The 22676-nt window shown below is 46.9% G+C and overlaps 2 protein-coding genes across 2 annotated transcripts; both read right to left on the bottom strand.

Annotated features, from left to right (window-relative positions):
- Nucleotides 1–3209: 3209 nt before the first annotated feature.
- LOC129210830 (olfactory receptor 1020-like) lies at nt 3210–4175 on the bottom strand. Its single transcript, XM_054837130.1, has one exon. The coding sequence runs from the start codon at nt 4173–4175 to the stop codon at nt 3210–3212; it is 966 nt and encodes a 321-aa protein (XP_054693105.1).
- Nucleotides 4176–10062: 5887 nt separating this feature from the next.
- Nucleotides 10063–14293, bottom strand: LOC129210746 (olfactory receptor 6J1-like). Its single transcript, XM_054836907.1, has one exon. It carries the CDS (start codon nt 12102–12104, stop codon nt 11157–11159), a length of 948 nt encoding a protein of 315 aa, XP_054692882.1. The 5' UTR covers nt 12105–14293; the 3' UTR covers nt 10063–11156.
- Nucleotides 14294–22676: the final 8383 nt, after the last annotated feature.

Below are 22676 nucleotides of genomic sequence, written 5' to 3'. Positions count from 1 at the left end.
TCGTGTATAAAAAAATTAAAGAGCACTGGCCCTAAAATCGAGACTTGGGGAACCCTGCGGCTGACTGGCTGCTCCCCTGATGTCACCCCATTTGAGCCCTACCTATCCACCAATGGCTCACGTATTATGCACTTGTCTAGCTGTGTGCTGGGCATTTTATCCAGAAGTATACTGTGAGAGATAGTACTGTAGCCAGAAAGATAGGCCTGTAACAGAGGCCTACTTGTATTGTATGTGATAAGAAACTATTCATTGCTACTTTAGGTAGAAGGCTAACGATTCTTAGAATGAGCACCTGTTACACATCGTGATAAAAAGGAGGAGCTACAAGACACTTCAAGGTCCTCATGTACATAATTTTCAGAAAGGGAGGATACTAGGAGCATCCTTATCTTCCTGAGGCATACAGCGAACAATTACCAACACCGAAGTATTGAGAAACTAGGGGAAAGGTAATTTGGTAATTTGGGCCAGGGTCCCCACGACCACCGACCCATAAGCCCCACCTACTCAAAAGATAGAGGCAGAGAAAGGAACTGAGCGTGCGTTCTAGTCTTCATACTAGGCGAAGAAATATGAACCAATTATTGTAACGGGGAGTGTACCACTTTGTAATCTTTGTAATATTTGTGTATAAATATGACAAGAGAACCAGAGTTAGGTATGCCTGATTAGAGGAACTATCCTCCTGATACCCAGCGCTGCAATTAAAGGAAATGCCTGCTTCTTAAGGCTAAATTGGTGTTAAGGAGTTTTCTTTTATTCCCAAATTTCGGTGACATCACCACAGTGATTTCAGCTTAACCAAGTCTGTAGAATATCCATAATTCTTCCTGAAATAAGACTGTGAATGCCTTTTTATTCTAATAAAACAATAGCTGTCATTCACGGTTTCATACTTTTGGGTTTTTTGTATATATCCTGACGATTGTGCAATAACCAAGCAAACTAGACACTTGGTCCCTTGGATTTCAGGATACAGTGCAGGAATGTAGAAACCTCTTTATCCCTGTCTTCTCCCGATATGCATGGGAAAGAGAACTTCTCCCCTGCTGATATGTGGAGAAAAGGGGGGAGAGTGAGTTTTAATAGACCTCTGCTTAGTGTGGGACAGGTCAAGATGGCCTGATTCCACAGGAGGGTCAAGGAATTCTTTAGAACTACCAAAACAAAAAGAAAGCTCTGAGCACTTTATTACCTAATTAGTAGTGGTTACAGTAAAGATGTCTCTCCTTGACTTCCTTACTAGTCAGTGAAGGAAAGCATCTACTGTTCAAGTCATTAGTGCTAATTTAGACAATTAAGGAGCATAAGGTGAGGTGCCTGCCTCTCAAAATGTCTCACTGAGTGTGAAGGCATGTTCAAAGAGGAAGCTCAGTTGGTTGGCACATCTTGTTGGTAGCCAGTGTTATGCCAGATGCACTGGACATGTGCACATCACCTACAGGAAACCCGTGACCTTGTGGAGTAGGAGTCTGAGGCCAAGCAGGCCAGCTTAGAGTTTCTCAAATGGCTCTGAAGACCTATGAATACAGAGTGATAGAGCCTCTTGTGCCAAAGTCTGAGCCAGTTTTCTAAGCCATCACCTCAGCTTCCTCCATAGGCAATTATGAGAAAGAAGCATCTCTGGATCTCCAGAGGAGAATCCATCCTACCTGATGAGGGCATACATCTTAGAAGACGACCTGTCATTCTCTGCTGCGGCTAATCTGGAAGTGTGCCTGACTAGCTGAGAACTGGATCCTAAAAGTTTGCTGAGATTAATTTCAGAGGACTTATCCTTAAAAATAAATTGAATCCAGGGATTCTCAAGTGAGTTTCTTATTCTGGAGGTCATCTAGTCCAAGACCCGCTCAGAGCAGAGCAAGCTGTCACATGCCTTAATGTGAGGAGTCTATGTGTATCGAGAGTTCACTATATTTCTGAGAACCCATACCATACTGCTACTGTAAGTTCCCACACTCGAGCCAGCACAATGTTATTGTGATGAGAAAAGGGAATCCTGCAATGATCAAAAAAACTTCTAGTCATCTCTGAGACACTGGTTCTTGGGATTGAATTGCCCTCTGCAAGTACAGTTCTAAAACAGACAAGGGAGCAATGTCACTAAGTCAAGACTTAGAGGGCTACATTTCAAACCTCAGTTATATGAATGTCACCCAGAGAATCTACATACTGCTTATGTTTATATCCTGGAGGTAATTAAGGGTACCCAGAATTTAATGACTGATTTATGTCACACAGTTATATCATATTCATCTCTCTGGGCATAGGACTTGACTAGTAGAGGAGCTTGCTTTATTAGTAGCCCTGTTTCTTTTCATCTCCCACTGCAGCAGGATAGGATTGGTTCAATTATAAAAACAAAACAAACAAAACAAAGAAATAAATCAGGCTTTCATCCATGATTGCAGATGAGGCAAAGCAAGGAAAGGCTGAAGAGAGCCTCAGAGGTCTTGTAAGCATGAAATGTGGGAGTAAAAGAAGGAAAGCAGAGTAGGATAGGAAGAGAAGAAAACAGAACTCACTGTGGAAGATCTAAGTCAGCCAGTGGGAAACATAAGTTTTGGGGGCGGGAGGCTGGATTATGACAAAGAAAGAAGGAGGAAGTATATGATTTCTGTGTTAAAAAACTGAGAAACTGAGACCTAGTTTGTGTAGCTTTCTTCTGAAGAAGGATCTACTTTTCTGTTTAGGTTTTTTTCTTCAGAAGGGCTGACCCTATCAGATTAGCCTTCACAGTTCTTTGCTAGGAAGCCCAAAAACCAGGAGGGATGGGATTCAGATTTAGACATGTCCAATGGAAGACCTTGATTCAGCTGCCCTCTTCTCACTGTCAATATGGAGATGTCCTGAGGAATCCCGGACATGCAGGAATCACACCCCTCATCTTGTCTAGGTAGCAGAAGAGACAACAGCATGTTTAAAGTGAGTTTTCTCCCACTCCTGGGCAGCTGTGGCATTTCAACAGCTCCAACTTGCAGGATCACAATTGTGTTTACATTAAAGAAGGAAGAAAGCCAGGGAATTTTTTTACACTCTTCAACACCAGACCTATATTTCTTTAAGACACAAATTCTCTTTTCCCAATTCTCATTCCCCAAACAGTCCCCAGATTCTGCACTTCTAAAGATTTACCTGGTACACAAAATACGCACTTAAGAGTTGTCCACACTTGACATAACCACAACCTGTTTATTCCTGGTGGATCACAACCAGTATGAGCTCTCGATGCAGGCCACAGTTTTTCTAAGTGCATTTTCAAAAGCCCCCTTGACCTCCCTGTTCCGCAGGCTGTAGAGGAGTGGATTGACTATGGGCGTGAGGATGGTGTAGAAAAAAGAGAGCACTTTATTGAGCTGCCTCAGCGAGGCTGTCCTGGGTATCATATAGACAACGATGAGAGTGCCATAGAAAACAGTGACCACGATGAGGTGAGAGGAGCAGGTGGAGAAGGCCTTCTGCCTCCCCATGCTGGTTGGGATCCTCAGGATCACAACTATGATGCATATATAGAATACCAATGTGAGTATAAATGGGAAGACTACATCCAGAAAGCAGATTATGAAAGTAACTAGACTAAGCACCGTAGTGTCACTGCAGGCAAGCTCTAGCAATGGGGCAAAATCACAGAAGAAGTGATCAATTGCATTGGGACCACAGAACTGTAGTTTGGAAAATAGCCCAGTGACTATGGTAGACATTAGTAATCCTGCCAGCCAGGAACCAGCCACTAGCTGAAGACAGAGCGTCCAATTCATGAGGCTTGCATAGAGCAGGGGTTGACATATGGCCAAGTACCGATCATAGGACATGGTGGCCAGCAGATAACACTCAGTACCTGCAAAACAGCCAAAGAAAAAAAACTGTGTCATGCAGCCTTGAGCAGAAATGGTTATGTCCTCAGTAAGGAAGCTGACCAGCAGCCTTGGTAGGATAGTGGATGTATAGCAGATTTCCACAATGGAGAAATTCCCCAGGAAGACGTACATGGGTGTGTGAAGATGCCAGTCTACCACCACCAGCACGACAATGAACATGTTGGAAAACATGGTCACCATGTAGATCATGAGCGAGAGGAGAAAGAGAGGCACCTGAGGCTTGGGGACATTACTCAGTCCCAGCAGGAGGAACTCCACTGGTGATGTCCGGTTGTCCCATTCCTCTTTCTCCATGAAGTGCTGTAGGACCTTCTTTTCCCCACTTGGCAGGAAGGGAACCTGAGGAAGGGCATGCATTTCTGTGTTTCTTGTAAAAAGGAATTAGGAGGAACGCACTGCCAGAGACAACATGGAAGTTTTCCCTCATTTGACTAAATTCACACTTAGTTTAGGGGCTTCATTCCTAGTGAAAGGGCAGGAACAGGTTCTTCGAGAGGGCCAATCTGCTTTTCTTAGAAGAACCTCCTCTGATTAGAGAGATGAGGTGCATTGAGGTGTCTATTTCTGTGGAATGAAAAAGAATGTTCATTTTCTCACATTACATTATGACACATGAAGTTATCCCTAGTAGTATCTAGTGTAGGCGTTAGCCAAGCCCTGCTTTCCAGCAACAGAAAGATGGGCCAGATAGAAAAGCCCCATCATGCAAAAAAGCCTTTAGGGGAACGCATCATGCCATAAGTTGTTTCTTCAAACTGCGGAGGAGTGAACACTGAATAGGATTAGTGGTCTCAACTCCCTGAAGCATTTACTTTCTGATGAGACAATTCTGTCCTGGACAGTCCTTCTCTTTGCACTGACCGAGAGTGCCCAGGAGTTACTAGCTTGGTAGCTGAAGGCACTGCACAGGCTCTGTTAGACAAGAGACTTATAAGCAGTTGTGAACTTGGGAGAGAAGGGTAGGGAAAACTGAATTCCAAAGAAGAGGTACCTGAGCTATCTAAGCCAAATAAGGAAAACTGATGTTGACCAAGGAGGAGAGAAAAGGACAGGCATGATGATCATTTGCTGAACATCTTTTCCTCCTCACCTTCAATTTCTGAGTCCATTTGGGCTGCCTCCCTGCAGCAGCACAGACCTACACCTCAGGATTGCCATCTGCGTTCTCAGAGCTCCCTGTTCAGCATTGCAATGAAAACATTGCTGAGGCAGTGCACGATCATGGTCAAGCACAAACTTCCAGTAAATGCCTAATTGCCTGCTCAGGGAATGTCCATGGCTGAAAGACAGAGCACTTTGCCCATGCCTCCTCTTTGTGCTTTCATAACGCTCAGGTCAAACAAAACACTGTCCCTGATGATTCCCTGTCTTGAACTTTATACCTTTTACAGAGAGTTGGAGATGGCCAAGGTATGCACCTAGACAGCCCAGAGAGTTCCTAGGATGGAGGAGCCCTTTTACTCAGTGATTCACCCAACCTACGCTGGGATGCCTTGTCCCTGAAGGTGCTTCCATGAGGAGAATGCCTCAGATTCACTGCTCTCTGTAAATCACATCCCATGTAGATGGCTGAGAGACAACTGTGAGATAGCTGAGTGATTGAGACCAATCCCTAAGATACAAGCAAGATGGAGAAATAGATGGAGAGAGATTAAGAAAGTTGAGACGACAAGGAATATGTTTTGGCACAGTGGCCCCATACACTCTGTCCAAACCTCTTCATGTCCACTGAGGTGCACAAGTGCCATGAGCTTATGCCGCACAGCTCTGACACTGCACTGACAACCATGCTGCCTGTATCTCTTTTCAACAGTGTCAAGGATGCAGAGAGGGTAACTAGAGGAAAGAAGGAAGGAGTGAACTGGAAAAAGAAGAGATACAGGACAGTACTGTACCAAGACACATGGTCTCACTTCCTACTTGCCACTGGTGCATTAATCACACTCACACCTACCTCAGCAAATCTAGCCCCTACCGGGAATCCCCAGCATGATGTGATGACCTTTCCTCTGAGGGTAATGGAGGGTGAAAGGCAAGGTCTGTGTGTCATCCTCTGCCTCTTCCACGTTCCATCCTCCCCTGTCCAATTCTGCCTGCAGACCCTGACCCAAGACTCAGTCATTGCTCTGCTCAGGCACTCTTCTACCAGCATCTCCTCCTGTGAGCCTTCAGCAGCACCTGAATGTCGCCAGCTCTGCAGTGCCTCCTGGGTTTATAGAAGAGTCTCCTGAAGGTTCATCCTGCACCTCAATGCTCTCTTTGTATCACAGAAAGTGAGTCCTGTGGGGATGAAAGCCCTGAACTGCCCTCCCCTGGATCTTTATGCTCTTAGAAAGATGCGAAATGAGCTAGGGGAATGAGCCGTGATCTCTTCAAACTCATGGAGAAGAACTACAATGAGATATGTGTCACAGCTTCTCCTTCCAGACACCATGAATGGTCAGTGGGGAGAAAGGAGGCATTTCCTCCAAGCTGAGAAGAATGGCAATGTGGGACAGGATGAATCACCCCCGTATGTGCAAGGTTCTGCCTATTGAGAGAGAAAACTCTAACCTTTCCCAGAGGCAAGGGTGCCTAAATTGCTGGGGGCTGAAGTGAGATCTGCTACTGATCTAGACTCCCAGTTAGGACTCCACTCTCCTAAAGGAACGGTGCACAGGGTTCTCCTTTGCTCTGGCTTTAGGTCAAGAGGAGCAAGAAGGCATGATACTGCTCAGCTCTGTTGACTTGCACTTCATGAAAAGTGGACTCCTTTGTCTCTCCAATGAAAATTAAGGGAAAGAGGGACTCTGAGAAGTCATTTACAGTAAGCAAGTGCACAGAGCATGGTCTCCAGTGAAATCAGACTTGGTGGTCAGGCCTGTGTCCAGTGGAGTCTTGAAAAACCTCAAAGGATGGATATTCCACAGACTGCCTGGACAATTTGGTTCAATGTCTGTCTATCCTCACGGTCAATGTTCTTCCTCTTCCAGGTCAGAATCGCCCCTGTTTCAGGTTATGACCATGTCTTTTGTCTTCCTGCCAGGCAACTCTGTGAACAGCCCAGCTCTGTCTTTTCAGTGGCCTCCTCAGATTCTGGAAGGATGCTAGTACATTCTTTTTAAGGTGTGTCTTCACCAAGCTAAACAAGAGCCACTTTCCTCAGCTTGTCCTCACAGATGAGGTGTTCTACCCCCTTGACCATCTTAATGTCTCTGATGAGTTCATGAAAGTTTACAAGTGTCTTTCTTGTACAGAGGTGGTGGGGTGCCGGATGCAGTATTCTGGATCAGAGCAGCCTGCCAGACAGTAGCTGGACTTTGGGCAGAGTACAGGAGATTCCCCATTGCCCTTTGAGACCACTAATCCAGACAGCTTTCATCCACTCTTGTATACCATCCAGGCCATAGTGTCCCAGGTTGGATACAAGGACTTTTGAGGATCAGAATGGTCAGAGAGACTCTTTCTCCAGGTCTTCAGGCTAAGGTGACACTGGCTACTCAGGGAGTCAAAACTGGTATATCTTCTTCCAAGTCCACCAAGACATCCTTCTGTTTTATCTTCCCTCAGGCCTACTGCCCTGCTTAGCTTCATAGACTCTGTTCAACTTGTTTTTTGGAGTTTGGGGGATGTCAGAGGCCTAAGGGAATTAATAAATTTCAATGACCCTGATCAGCCTTAGCCAAGCCCTCCATCCACAGTCATGGGCACAGGAGCTCTAGGCCTTCAGTCCCTCCCCTATGCTGTAAGATTACTGATCTCCAGATCAGCCTCTGACTCTCCCACACCCATGTCTATGTCTGGCCATGGAGCCCTTTGATCTAGACCTCAATTTCAGACTGACTTCCTGGCTTGATCTTGGCACCACCTTATCACTATGGGCCTGCTTGGTGATTACTGGACCTGAACCTCAAGCTAACCAATGGATTGACTTCCTGGCTTGACTGCAGGCCACCATCCCCATGCCTGTCCTGCTTGCCTTCCTCAGATACTCTGGGGCTGCGGCCTAGCTGGAGAGGCACCTATGCTGCCAGCTATGATGTGTCCCTCAGCTCGCAGCTTATCTTCTTGTAGGGACCATCTCAGCTCTTGCTGCTCCCTGACAGAGGAGTTCTGTCCAAGTACAGACATCTTTATTACAATACCTTCTGCTGACCTCATCATCTAGCCTCACTTACGATTCAGGAACTATGAATCATCCCACTTAATGTAGCAGTAGTCTAAATTAAGGTCAAAATCATAGCTCTGAACTTAGATCTGAGCGCCAATGTAATATTTCTATTAGGCATTTCATCTGAGGCCCTTTTCTGTGGTCAGTGGAGAGACTATATGGTCACCCATCTTAGGACATGAAGAATCATGAATGGGAAATTTCTGTCTTCCCATGGGTAGTAGAAGGAACCAAGAGGAGTGTCTCAGAGAAGGTGATTTGGGAGGCATTCATCTCAGATAGTTGCAAAAGTCTCCACAGAAGCCATTTGCAATGAGTCAGGATCATAGATCAAAAGAAGGAGGTACTTTCAAGGTAAAATTTGTCAGAGCTGACTGAAACTGCTTTGATCTTCAGTTCAATGGCAACCAACAGAATATGTGTCCATCTGTCAAATCCGTATCTCTCCAATTTGGAAATGTTGTGTGGGACAGTGTCAAATCCTTTGCATGAGTCCAGGTAGATGATATCAGTTGCTTTTCCCTTATTCACCAAGGCTGTAACCCTGTCTTCTTTCATTGTGGCAGCTCTCATGCACTTTTGATCTCAAAGGGCCTTTCGTCCTGTCTCCCTTCTGCTGTTAAATCCTATCCCTGCAAAAGAAGTCACAGTCAGTGTTCCCTCTGTGGCACCTTACCTGCATCTTCCTGAGCTGGACACCTGTTGGGAACTGTCACCATCAGCCCTGGCTCTGCTTGAAGTCTTCTCCAGGCCCTGGCGCAGCTCTGGGTGTGCTTCGTGCATACCATGCTTCCTGAACACCACCACTCATAGTTATTCCTTGGCAGTGTCCAGCTGGGAAGAGCTGATTTGAAGGCGCAGTTGCCTCAGATCCTAAGGCTGATCCAGGGGTTCTCCCTATCCTTGAGTTCAACCATAAATCCCACATCTGGCTCTTTCCAGCAGGATTTTAGAAAGCCCATTTCCATCTGTGAGCCCTGAGGGTCCAGCCCCCAACTTGCCTCTGTCCCCAAACTACTAAAACTTCCAAACAGGAACGCCAATTGATCTATCTTCAGTTTTAAGAAAAGAAAATATACTTCCAGATTAAGACTTTTAGAGTGTGAAAGTATTGTATTTATTGTCCACACCCATTACAGGGAGGAAACCCTGGTCCTCAGGCCATGCTGCTTGTAGTGCGTAACTTCCATGTCTCCTGGGTCTCACGAGGATTCCATGCAGCCCAGAGAAATAGTCCTGTATTTCTGTGTTTCTTCCCCCCAGAGTGCATGAAATCAAGTGAGGGCTGTAATGCGTGCTTTGTTTTGTAGGCTGACACTAAGGATGTTCTGCATGCACCTGTGGCTTGAAATACAGTTTGGCATCTGCCCAGAGTAGAGGAAGCAGCACACTTGTTCATATATGCCTTGTAAGGAACAGCTCTTGGAGTGACCTGTGCTTTACTTATAAGGAGTGCTTTCCTGAATGAACTATGCCCGCAGCAGCACTCGGACATTTTCCTGGTGTGAATGAGGTGAATAAGAACAGTCTGGAGAACGTACCATTAGAGCAAGACAAAGGACCTCAGATATTTGCTGTGTAGAGGCACCAGTGGAGATTCAGTCAAACCTAAGCTATCTACACAAAAATATCAGAGTCATTGATGCACAAATGACTTTGGGTAGGATTTTTCACAAAAACATTCCTAAGACAGCTAAGCTAAATCACTGCCTATGATTCCATAAATCTGTTTGCTGAAGAAGCATTGGCGGCACTCTTTGCCAGCTTGGCTGGGATAGGATTCATCCCACTAACTGAGGCATTTGGGACTACACTCATCCATCTTAGTTTTCTGTATAAGTAACATACATGTCAGCTTGATGTAATGATCTATATATTTCAGTGTTTCCATGGCTTGGAAGGGAAGTTATTTAAACAATGCAAGAAAACTCTCTCAGATCAAACGCAAAAAATGTCTGCATTGAATGACAATGTCATATTTTTATTTACATGAATGAGCAAATCCTGGTTTTGACTCTGTTTCCAAAAGAGCCTATTTTTCTTGCAAACCATGAGTGAAAAGTAATCCAGGAAAATTACAAAATGGCAACGCTGTGACAGGGATGAGGGAAGAGGAGATGTTTCTGTTTAATTCTGAAGAGAGTTTAAGGTACAGCTGCAATCTTCATGTCTTCAAAGGATGGCCCCACTAGCAAGACCCCCTCACTTGTGCCAATTACCACACATTGCCCAGCATGTGGCTCAGTGCACCTGGCATTACATATTGAAGAATTAAGCTGTCAAGTCTATGCTAAGTACAGTTCTCCTGAAGACCACAATATGTTATCACTCTCTAGAGTGCCGATTCCTCCCCACTATCAAAGGAGGCCAGATGATGATTTCATCTTTTTAGACACTTACAAAAGTCTATGTTTGCATAAACTAATTAATCTGAATTTTCCAGATTAGCTAAAGTATTGCTGTCTGAGAGCATTCTGTCAAGGACTGGACATTTATTTCACCAAACGTGATCTAGATCTTGTTACCCAAGACTACATTGCAGATAAGTATTGTAGATTTTGTACCAAAGTAGAAGAGAGATAATTTTAGACAGTTAAAACTGGACTTTATTTTAGGCATTTTTTTGTTCTAAGCAGGAGAACAAAATATGGAGATTTAAGTGCCACTTGGAAGAGAAACAAAGTCATTGTTTTTCTATTTATTGTGTTCTGCCTATTTTCTGTCATTTTCTAAAGATTAAGAGGTTCAACAAAGATCTGCTACCAAAAATAATCAGGAAACCAGATTTAGGAGCAATGAGAAGTTTCATCAGAACTGGAAGAGGGTGAAGTTTGTTGAGAATTCGGTGTGCCATGGAGGGACGAAGTCCTCTGCTTGTTGCTTTCTGTCTTGGTTTCCACACTTAGAAAATGCCATTGTGGTATTAGGCAGGGTCTCTACAGTGCTTTTAGGTCATTTGAAAGGCACTCCCAGCTAAGGTCTTCATTCTTATCATATGTTGCAGGAGAGAACCTGGTGTGATATTAATTTCAGGAAACTTTACACTGCTAAGAAAGAGAGATCTCATTTCCGCAATTGCATTCCCAGCCCTCTTCCCTTTCAAAATCCATTTACAAAATATCTTCTTAGACAGAAAAGTGCTTCCTGAAGATTATCACACTTGTCTTCAAGCCTGCTTTGACAGCATCTTTCATCAGCTGGTTCCTCAGGCTGAAAATAAAGGGACTCATCAAAGGAGTTACCACTGTGTTGAGAAGGGCAACTGCCTTATTATAGGAAATGTGATGACTTGAAGGCTGGACATACATGAAAATGCAGCTACCGTAGCCCAAGATGACAATGGTGAAGTGAGAAGAGCATGTAGAGAATGTCTTCTGCTGTGAGGAAGCTGAGGGCAATCTAAGTATGGTGTTAATGATGCAAAGGTAGGACATTGCTGTCATGCCTAGTGAACCGAGGATGATGACGGACGAGGCCATGAAGGTGATCAGCTCAACAATCTGTGTTTCTGCACAGGACAACTTGATCAAAAGCATGCTGTCACAGAAGAAGTGGTCAATACGATTGTCATTGCAGAAGGGCATCTTGGCAACCAGGACAGTGGAAACAATGGTGGCCAAGAAGCCCGCAGTCCACGAGCCCAACAGTAGCTGAAGACAAAGTTGACTGCTCATGACCATGGCATACTGAAGAGGATAGCATATGGCCACATAACGGTCATAGGACATCACAGCCAGAAGGACAAACTCGATGTAGCCCAGAAGGGAGTAGAAGTAGCACTGAGTTAAGCAGCCTGGGTAGGAAATGGCTTTGCTGCCCATCAGCAAATTTCCTATGGCTTTGGGTATGATGGATGTCGTGATGAAGATCTCCAAACAAGACAGGTTACAGAGGAAAAAGTACATGGGCTTGTAGAGTTCGCTTTCAGCAAGAACAATGGAAATGATCAGTAGGTTTCCCCCTAAGGTCACCAGGTACAAAGCCAGGAGACCAATTGCCATTAGGCGCTCCTGATGGTGAAGGGAGGGGAAGCCCAAGAGAAGGAACTCTGTGACCCTCGTATCGTTCAACATTTCTGTATCCAAGCTGCAGTGAGTAAAGGCAGAAGGTCAGTGGAGGAAACAATGCTTCAGGAAGTTAAAAGAAGATGAGACAGAGCAAAAGAATGTAGAAGGATAAGACATTCGAGCAAAGGCTAGAAGGAAAACAAGAGAGGAGACTCAACCTAGAGGAACAAGGCACCATTTTGTGCACTAAGAGTAAAGTTAGTATGGGGGTTACAGTAGGAATCTACTGTAAATAATATGTAAGGCATTGTGTTTGAGCTCTTTAGTCCAGAGTCCCTTTACAGTCACTGGAGGAAAAAAATTGCCATTTCTCAATCATTCTTACTGTAGTTTATTTAAACATGTATTTTAGGATGCTCTAAAATGTACTGTAGTGAACAATAAAACACCTCAATGAAATGGTTTTCACCTTTTCATTAGGAGGGAGACAGAGAGAAGGCTGCATGAAGATGGTGACAAACGAGGAGATATGTGGGAAGTAAAGGTAAGCAGGACAGTTAGAGAAGAGGGTAGTTTTATTCCCTGGGAAAGATCTGGTTTTCAGGGAAAACCAGAGCCAAACAGGGAAAAGACAAACATCCTGTGTTTAAAACTATACTGTTTTCAGGACTGTCTTTCCATCCATGCTTGAACTTTGCCAGGTAGAACAGAAAGCTTTATAAACAGATTCCTCCTCAATCACTACCAGCTTTCTTGCTGAAAAACAGATTTGATAAAATATTCTGGCTGTCAGAGGGAAAAATAAAAGCAGCTTTAAGAAGAGAGGAATAATCAAAAGGAAAAACCCAAGGGTATAAAAAGATTTTGGGGTGGGGGGAGCAGAGAATGGAAATTCATTCAGTTGGAGTAAAAAAAAATTACCTTGAAAACAAATAAAGAAACTAAATAAACTAATAGAAAATTGAGCCCCCTCTCTCTCCTGTGGTGGTTGTTCTTTTTTTTTTTTTTTGTCTTTTCTTTCTTGTGAACACTGTATAAATGAAGCTTCATTTCATAAGAAGTTGGTCCTGAATTCATTATTTAAGTTCTTGAAAAGTTTGAATTCTTGGTGCAGTGTGTCTTTCAAGACAGCCTTCCTCTATGCAAGCCATGTCCTTTTTGTCCTGCCGTTATTGCTTGTAAATCTTACAGAAGCCTAAAAAAACCTCAGAACCACCCCACTCTGTGTAGTTGAGTCAACAAACTAAAATCAAAGTATGGGGTAGATATCCAGGCACAGGTTTCATTCCTGAGAAATATCAGAGGAAAAGGAGGAATATCACAGAACGGTAGCAAGTAAGAAGGTAGGCATCAATGAAAATTGAGGTGAAATTTGATAAAGCACTTACATTAATCTACGATGTGCTGGGAGCATTATTGAGGGGAAACAGAAACCCAGTAGACTTTGTATGAAGTATCATCTCCTTTCCTCTCCTCTCACAACCCCTAAAGAACAATCTATCATGTCTCCTTTCAAGGCTGTGGTAAAGCCTTTTGGGATCATATATTAATGATATTTGTTCTGAGGCACTCGCTCCACACTGAGTTAGTTTTTGGTTTTCCTTCCCCTTTCATATAAAACTGTTCAAAGTCTTTTGTTACATTCCCTGAGGAGTCATGGCCTTGTGTGATAAGAGGTTCCTCAGCAGAGAGGGTGATGGGAGATTAATTAAAATGCTAGCTGGTAGCTAGGTGACCTAATCCCTGAAGAAGTCTAGATGCATTCTGTGAAGTATTCTTGTCCTGGTTCTGGCAAGGACAGAGTTAATTTCACAAGGAGCCAGGACAGGTGACCCAAGCTGGCCAGGGGCTATTCCATACCATGTGACATCATGCTCACCATAAAAGGGGGGCTAGTCGGGCAGGGGAGGGGGCGGCGCAGTTTCGGTGCAGTTCTGAGACAGGCTGAGCGTCCGGTTGGTCGGTCGTTGGATGGGTAAATTGTTCTCTGTTATCACCCATTGTGAATATCTGTTATCAGTACTGTTGTTGATTGTTTTCCCTCTCCCATGCTGTCCCAGTAAACTGCCCTTATCACAACCCTCAAGGCTTTGCCGTTGTTTTTCCGTTCTCCTCCCCAGCCCACTGCGGGGAGGGGTGAGCGAGTGGCACATGGTGCTCAGCTGCCAGCTGGGCCTAAACCACATCAATTTGGGAAAGGAAAAGCACAAAATCTTAAAAAATGCTGTCAAGAGATGTAAACTGTGAAAGCAGCTTCTTTGGAGTTACTTCCATGCTCCCTGCCTTGTCTTTAGAATGTTTGAGTAATGTCCTTAGTTTTTCCGTCTGTTTGTTGATGGAGTTTAGGACACAATTCAATTTATTGCAGAAATGGATTTCTAAAGGTAGATGAGCAGAGTAGATTCCTCTTCTGCACTTGCAAGGGGGACCCTGACTGACAAATTGACATCTGGCCTCTTCATTGCAGCCTTCTGGGAGATTTGAAGAGATAGACATTGTCGTTGAAGGACTTTCTCCTTCCATTCCCAAAGGAAGCTGATCTCCTGAGGGTTTGGTGTTAAAACTGTCAATATTGTAAAAGCCTCTCTGCACATTTTAGTGAGTCTAAAATAGGACAAGGTACCTCTGCTTTGATGAGGGAATTTTTTCCTCTAAAGCTAAGTGACAGGACTCATTCTTCAAGGCGTTGGGAGTCTCCTCCTTGATGACAATGAAGAATACTTTCCCTCTGCCTGAGTACAGGGAGGGTCTTAGTCCACCCTTCTCCACAGGGCTCCTGAAAGTAGGACTTTCTTCGCACTCAGGGTGGGCAGCCCAGCCCCATCTTCTGGCAAGCCTCTGCCCATGGACTTGTTCCCAGCGACTGCTCCCCTAACGGAAGGGAGCTGAGGGTCCTCCCTGGTGCTCACCCAATGCTGGTGGCAGCTGAAGAAGTGTATCCTGATCAATCCATGCAGGTATAGTGTGGAGAGCCAGGCCCGGCAAGGAGTTAAAGCCCATTTTGGCAAGTTGCACCATGCTTTTCCTCCACGACTTCCTCAGCTCTTGCAGCGTTGAGCCCTATGGTCAGCAGGACCCTGTGAGTCTTGTGCTGCCAGTGGGAAGGAGGAAACCCATCAGCCTTCTCCAGACCATCAGAAGACCCAGGTCTGCCTCAGGCACTCATTCTATTCCAGAACCTGGACCCAGATCCTCATGGTCTCCCCACTGCATCCACCCAGACAGTGGCGTCCAGGGAGTTTGCAGTCTTGCTCGAGCTGCTGGATCACACACCTCGTATCCTACTCACTGGTGATTCCAGCTTTGTGTTCATTGCCATTCACACATGCCAACTAAGAACAGAGATGGCACCAACAAAAAAGGTAGTTGGAAGTAGGCTCTAATGTGAACACAGGGTGGTGACCAAGTGCAGAGCTTTATCAGAGAAGCCTACTGACGAGCAACCTGTTTAAACTCAGCCAGCCCCCTTTTCTGTTTTCCTGTTTTGTTGCCTGATAACTTTTTTGCTAATTCTGTTTTCCTTTAGACTTAAAAGGTATTTTTCCATGACTAAAAACATTCGGAACTTATCCGAGTGTCTTAATTTCAGTATTACAAATAATACACAAATTATGGTGCTGTAGGCATTAGAGTCAAGAGAAGGCTTAAAGGGAAATTGGAAGGAGACCATTGAAGTGGGTCTGTAGAAGTGATGCTTCTGAAATTATCATAGAATCACAGAAACATTTAGGTTAGAAAAGACCTTTAAGATCATTGAGTCCAACCATTAACCTAACACTACCTAGTTCACCACTAAACCATATCCCTAAGCGCCATGTCTACTCGTCTTTTAAATACCTCCAGGAATGGTGACTCAACCACTTCTCTGGGCAGTGCTTTACTGTTCCAGTGCTTTACAACCTATTCGGAGAAGAAACTTTTCCTAATATCTAATCTAAACTTCCCCTGGCACAACTTGAAGCCATTTCCTCTTGTCCTATCGCTTGTTACTTGGGAGAAGTACCAACATCCACCTCATTACAACCTCCTTTCAGGTAGCTGTAGAGAGCAATAAGGTCTCCCCTCAGCCTCCATTTCTCCAGATGAAAAAAACTGAGTTCCCTCAGCCACTCCTCAAAGGACTTGTGCTCTAGACCCTTCACCAGCTTTGTTGCCATTCTTTGTACGTGCTCCAGCACCTCAATATCTTTATTGTAGTGAGTGGTCCAAAACTGAAGACAGTACTCGAGGTGCTGCCTCACCAGTGCTGACTACGGGGGGACAATCACTTCCATAGTCCTGCTGGCCACACCATTGCTGATACCAGCCAGGATCCTGTTGGCCTTCTTGGCCACCTGGGCACACTGCTGGCTCATATTCTGCTGGCTATCGACCAGTACCCCCAGGTCCTTTTCCACCGGGCAGTTTTCCAGCCACTCTTCCCCTTCCCAAGCCTGTAGCGTTGCTTGGAGTTGTTGTGACCCAAGTGCAGGAGCCTTGCTGAACCTTGGCATCACCCCATCGATCCAGCCTGTGCAGAGCCCTCTGTAGAGTCTTTCTACCCTCAAGCAGATCAACGCTTCCACCAACCTTGGTGTGCTCTGCAAATTTACTGAGGCTGCACTGAATCCCCTTGTCCAGATCACTGATAAAGATATTAAAGAGAACTGGCCCCAATACTGAGCCCTGGGGAACACTTGTGATTGGTCACCAACTGGATTTAACTCCGTTCACCACAACAATTTGGGCTCAGCCATCTAGCCAGTTTTTTATCCAGCGAAGTGTATACCTGTCCAGGCCATGAGCAGCCAGTTTCCTCAGGAGAATGCTGTGGGAAATGGTGTCAAAGGCTTTATTAACGTCCAGGTAAACAACATCCTTTCCCTCATCCACTAAGCAGGTCACCTTGTCATAAAAGGAGATCAGGTTAGTCAGGTAGGACCTGCCTTTCATAAACCCATGAAATGGGCCTGATCACCTTGTACGTGCCACATGATGGCACTCAATATGATAGGCTTCCCTGGATCCTCCTTCTGGCCCTTCTTGTGGATAGGTGTCACATTTACTAACCTGGAGTCAACTGGGACCTCCCTAATTAGACAAGACTTCTGAGAAATGATTCAAAGTGGCTTGGTGAGCACTTCCACCAGTTACCTCAGTACCCTTGGGTGGATCCCATCCTATGGACTTGTGTATGGCTAAGTGATGTTACAGGTCGCTGACCATTTCATCTTGGATTTTGGGGGCTTCATTCTGCTCTTGTTGCTATATTCCAGTTCAGGGGGCTGCTTACCCAGAGAACAAATGGTCTTACTGATAGCCTGAGGCAATGAATGCATTAAATACCTCAGCCTTTTCCTCATCCTTTGTCACTATGTTTCCCCCTGCATCCAGCAAAGGATGGAGATTTTCCTTAGTGCTCCTTTTGTTGTTAATGTATTTACAAAATATTTTTATTGTCTTTTACAGCACTAGCCAGATTTAGTTCTAGTTAGGCTTTGGCCCTTTTAATTTTCTCCCTGCATCGACTAATGACATCTTGGTAGTCCTCCTCAGTTACCTGCCCCTTCTTCCAAAGATCATAAACTCTCTTTTTGTTTTTTTTCCTGAGTTCCATCCAAAGCTCTCTGTTCAGTCAGGCTGGTCTTCTTCCCCACCGGCTTGCCTTTCGGCACACGGGGATGACCTTCTCCTGTGCCTTTAAGATTTCCTTCTTGAAGAATGTCCAAGGACCAAGATCCAACCCCTCCAGGACACATCCCAGGGCTGCCACTACCCTCCTGGGGAACAAGTTCTCCCCAATACCCAACCAGAAACCACTGAAACTGCAAGTTCTGGCTTTTGCCCCTTCTTCTACACTGACTGCCACAACTGAGAGCAGTCTGGCTCCATCATCCTTGCAACGCCCCTTTCAGTACCTGTAAACTACCATCAGATTGCTCCTCAGACTCCACGAGACTTCACAGGCCCAGCTACCTCAACCTCTTTCTTTGACTTATCCTCAATAAAAGGCATTGATTTGAAAAGTATTCAGGTAACAGTGCCCAGAAATTAACAACAGCCCTTGTATTTCCACTTGGTTAAGGTAAAGGCAGGCTAAGAGCTTTTTTGAGAAAATACAGAAAAAGCTTAGATCGCTTTGTTTTTCTAAAACATACAACACACAACTGAAGTGACAAATGAAACTACACAGCTCCCTTCACCTTTGCTAAATTCTTTTAAAACATAGATATTTCAGCATACCCATGAAGTAAGTATTTTGGCAATCGCTCCACCGCAACGACGAGAAACTCTGAAACTGAAGCTAAGCTGCTCACTCACAATAGGTTTCTCTCCACTGCTTCTGGATGGGTCTTCTAAGGAAGTCTTGCTTTCAATCCGGCAATCCTGATCGCTCTTTCTCTCTGGTACCACACACCTCTCTCCAGCTTCTGTCTGACATTCCTCAGCCACGGTCTCTCACTTGTTCTGTTTCCTGCCTTTTAGTTGCAATAGTTGTCTCTTCTTCTGATTTTCTCTTCAGGGGCGATTGGTTTTCTTGAGAGACATCATCTTTTTCTCCCCTCATGCCCATGAAGGTTTCTCCAGATAGAGATGACATCCAGCCAATGCTTTGACTCCTCAACGACAAGGCTTTTGAGCTCATGCAGCATTTTCCCTGGAAGAAAAAGCAGTTTCAGGGCAAGTAGTTCAGTCTCAGCATTTGATTTTCCTACAGGTTGACAACAGCTGTTAACAGAGGCTGTGTTCAGATTTCATCAGTGTGTGAACCCAGGAAGCACAGCAGCAGCAGCAATCGCAGGCACAGCTGAGCTCTCAACACCCACGTACCACACCAGCAGAGACCCAGGCATTCCTCGGATTGCGAAGAATATAGAGGCCAATTCACGTAAAAATCTTGAAGCGGGGGGGGGGGGGGAGAGAGAAAAGGGAGAAAAGGTATTTCTAGTTCTCATTTAGAATCATGGCTAGATTTGATCCTCCAAGCTGAAGGCCATCTAGGATCTCCCAAATAAAATCCCACCAGCACGCAGATATCCATCTTACTTGAAATTCTTATCCCAACACTGACAGAGAATGGGACGTGAGTAGCTGTGATTTACAAGAAATCTGTGTAATGAACAGGTGACACAACAGACACGTCTGGATCCACTGCGCCTAAAGGAAAATGACTCATCCTTAAAATGCATACAAGGGGTCCAGAATGGGACTTCACTTTCATTAATTTTATTGGGGGGTGATGTTACACATACACACGTGTGTACAGTGCTGGCAGAACACAGGCGGGTAAGATAGCTATTTAAAACATTCTTAAAGCCATTTTCGGCACAAAAAAAAAAAAAAAAAGCCCTGAAAACAGATCTGAGTGAAAGATAGGCTTTCGATTATTGTCAGTTAGAACTACAGCTGTTAATAAATAAACTAAGTCAAGTATTAACTTTACGAAAAGGACTTGAACTGGGCTTCGCATTCCTGAGAGCACACCCTGTGAACAAACCAGAGGGGATGGCCCGAGGGAAGGAGTCGGTGCCATACCTTTATTTACAGGCACGGCAAGCGTTGGGGGAGTTTCCCAAGCACCAAAACCCGTCGCTCTACAGCACTGAGTCTCCTCAGCTCGCCCGGCTCTGCCTCTGTGCTGCAGAAGACCTTTCCTCAGACGCAGTCCACCCCAGGGGAAAACACAGAACCCAAACCGGGAAGGCGTTTTGGGTGAGCGCTTCCAGCAGCCCAGCAGCACGGAGGAGGCAGCGCAGACCTCAGCTCACCGGGTGGGGGTGGCGAGGGGACGCGGCCTGAAATCTCAGAGGTCCCCGCCCACGGCAGGGACTGGACCAGGCGGCCTGTCGAGGTCCCTTCCGACCCACACCAAGACCAGACCCGTGGGGCCCCACGCAGGCGGCGGCACAGCCCACGCCGCGGCCGCCCGGCTCCGGGGCGCGAAGCGAACGAGGCCGCCGGTCCCGCCGCCCCGCCCCGGGTGGACAGCGGCGCCGGCTCCCCCCTCACCTCCGTGGCGCCGAGCCGCGCCCGCACCTCCCGCGCCAGGAAGGGCTCCAGCCCGCCGCCCGCCGTGCAGAAGTACCGCCCGCCCCCCGGCGCCATCCCGGCTCGCCCCGCCGCCCTCAGCGCGGGCCGGGGGGCCTGGCGGGACCGGCCCTCCTCGGCGGGGCCTCTCCGCGGGGGCGGCTCTCCCGCGCTGAGCCCGCCCTGGGAGCGGGTCGGCGGGGCAGAGCGATGGCCCCCGCTGCCGCCTGCCTCGGCACCAGAGCACCTTATGTCCCAGCACCTGGTCCGGACCGTGTGTGTCCACTCGCGGGGCAAATCTTCGCCTGCCCCCACGGGACCGCTTCACCACTGAGCGCGGTTATCACCGTGACGGGAGGGGACGCCCTGAGGGACCGTCAGTGCGGGCGGGGAGGTGAAGCGCTGCCGCGCAGCTCTCGCTCCTCCTGTTTCGGCAGAAGACCGCGCCACTGCTCCTGACGGGGCTGCTGGGGAGAGGAGGATGGCTGTGGCGCAGAAGCGGTGTCTGCATCCGCAGCATCTGGGAGGAAAACCTGTAGGCCCCCCCGGGAGGGATTCAGCACCCACGGCCCAGGGGGAAGCGCCGGGAGGGCAGCTGGGAGCCAGCGGCTCCCCCCCACGGGCGACCAGCTCTGCCGCAGGGTGCGCAGGAGCTTTTATCTCCAAACGACTCAGTTCTCATCCCCCCTTCCTGCTTATTTACAGGGGACAGAGGCAGAGTGACATCAGGAACACTGATGCCACGAGTCCTGTGTAGTCCAGTCTTTGGGTGGGCCTGAGAGGAAACACTCCAGAAGCAGGAGTGGAAAACTGACAGCTGCCTCTCACCAGGCAACACGCTTACCTTAGCAAGCAGGAGAGCAGCTGCCAGGGCAGTCGGGCTGTGCAGTGATCTCAGCAGAAATCCCTCATTTCCAAGGAGCCTTCACCCAGCTGGGCATCAACGCAGAGCAGCTGCGTGCTCATGTGAGGGTCTGGGGATGGAACAATTTCGCAAGAGTACCTAAAATCCTCTTTGGCCACACCACAGAGTTTTCCTCAAAGAGCTGCACATTCAACAAGGCGAGTCTCTCTTTCCGGAATCGCCGTTTCAGCATGAAGCTTACCAGCAGCTGATGGACACCCACCGAGCAATACAGGTGGACGCACCTGCCTTTGCCTGTCGCCACAGCATTTCCTTACAAGAGGAGGTTGTTGGTAGGATACTAGTTGAACATAACTCCCCTGCCAGTTCCCACAATCCTGCTCTTTGGTTCCCTATATCCCTGCTGCATTGCCCGGTTGGCTGTGGCAAAGTTGGACGAAGTTAAAACATTGGGTGCAGCATTGGATAACTGTGGGAGGAGGATCAGTCAGTGTGTTCGAGATCTGGATTGCAGCCTGAATGAGGGGAACATGCATTGCAAATCCAAGAGGACGTTGACTTTACATTGTCTTTCATTGCTTTGATGCTATATTTTTATGGTGAAGTCCACCATAAGGACCAGGGCTTGTGAATGTGAGGCTGCTCCTATCTGCCTATAGATGGCCTTATCTGCTCGGTCTCCCTGGTCAGGTGGCCTGTAGCAGACCCCCGCTATGATGTCCCCTGCCCCAGCACTCCTTTTAATCCTGACCCGTAAGCTCTTGGTTGGCTCCTCATCCATCCCCAGGTGGAGCTCCATGCACTCCATCCGGCTGGTCATTGATGTAGAGGGTGACACCCCCTCCTTGTCTGCCCTGTCTGGCCTTCCTAAAGAGCCTGTATCCTTCCATCCCAACACTCCAGTCATAGGACCTATCCCACCACGTCTCTGTAATGCCAATAAGGTCATAGCCTTGCAGGCGCGCACACGTCTCCAACTCCTCTTGTTTATTCCCCATGCTACGTGCATTCGCGTAGAGGCATTTCAGTTTTGTTCCCGATGAGGCTGACTTATTGGCTGGAGCGGCTGGAATTCTTTTGATGTATTCTCCCAGTGTCTCCCTGTTGGTTCCCATTGCATCTGGAGCCCCTGGCTCATGTCCTCTAGGCTTCGAGCATGCTGCAGTGTGTCCAGCACGTCTCTGAGCAATACGCTGAGGGCCCTCACCAGCACCCTGTCCCTCCAACATGTTGGACACGTCGTCCCACAACATGTCGCAGGCAAGCCTGATGTTATCCCCCTCCCCCTTCGAGCCTAGTTTAAAGCTCTGTCGATGAGCCTCGCTAGTTCCTGGGCAAAGATCCTCTTCCCTCTTTGAGAGAGGTGAATCCTATCAGAGTTCATCAAGCCTGGTGCCGTATAGGCCGTCCCATTGTCAAAGAACTCAAAGTTGTGGCGTTGACACCAGCCACAGAGCCACGTGTTTATGGACTGGGTCCGCCTGTTCCTCCCAACATTGCTGCCCTCAACTGGAAGGAGGGAGGAGAATATTGCCTACGGTCCCAAATCCTTCAGTGACTATCCCAAGAGCCTGAAGTCCCTTTTGATCGCTTTTGCATTACATGTCTCTGCTTCATCCCCACCCACATGGAGGAGCAGCAGTGGGTAATAGTCAGAGGGCCGTACCAGGCTGGGGAGTTTCCTCATAATGTCCTTAACGCGGGCCCCCGGGAGGCAGCAGGCTTCTCTGAGGGGAGGGTCTGCCCTGCATAATGGCCCCGCTGTA

This window comes from Grus americana, chromosome 10 (assembly GCF_028858705.1).
Source record: "Grus americana isolate bGruAme1 chromosome 10, bGruAme1.mat, whole genome shotgun sequence".
NCBI classification, from domain to species: Eukaryota; Metazoa; Chordata; class Aves; order Gruiformes; family Gruidae; genus Grus; species Grus americana.
Note: the sequence above shows the minus strand (reverse complement) of the source record. Positions and strands in the feature narration are given on the sequence as shown.

What these genes read in the sequence shown, in the direction of transcription:
- LOC129210830 (XM_054837130.1), bottom strand. Translation starts at nt 4,175, where the DNA reads ATGGAGAAAGAGGAATGGGACAACCGGACATCACCAGTGGAGTTCCTC.
- LOC129210746 (XM_054836907.1), bottom strand. Translation starts at nt 12,104, where the DNA reads ATGTTGAACGATACGAGGGTCACAGAGTTCCTTCTCTTGGGCTTCCCC.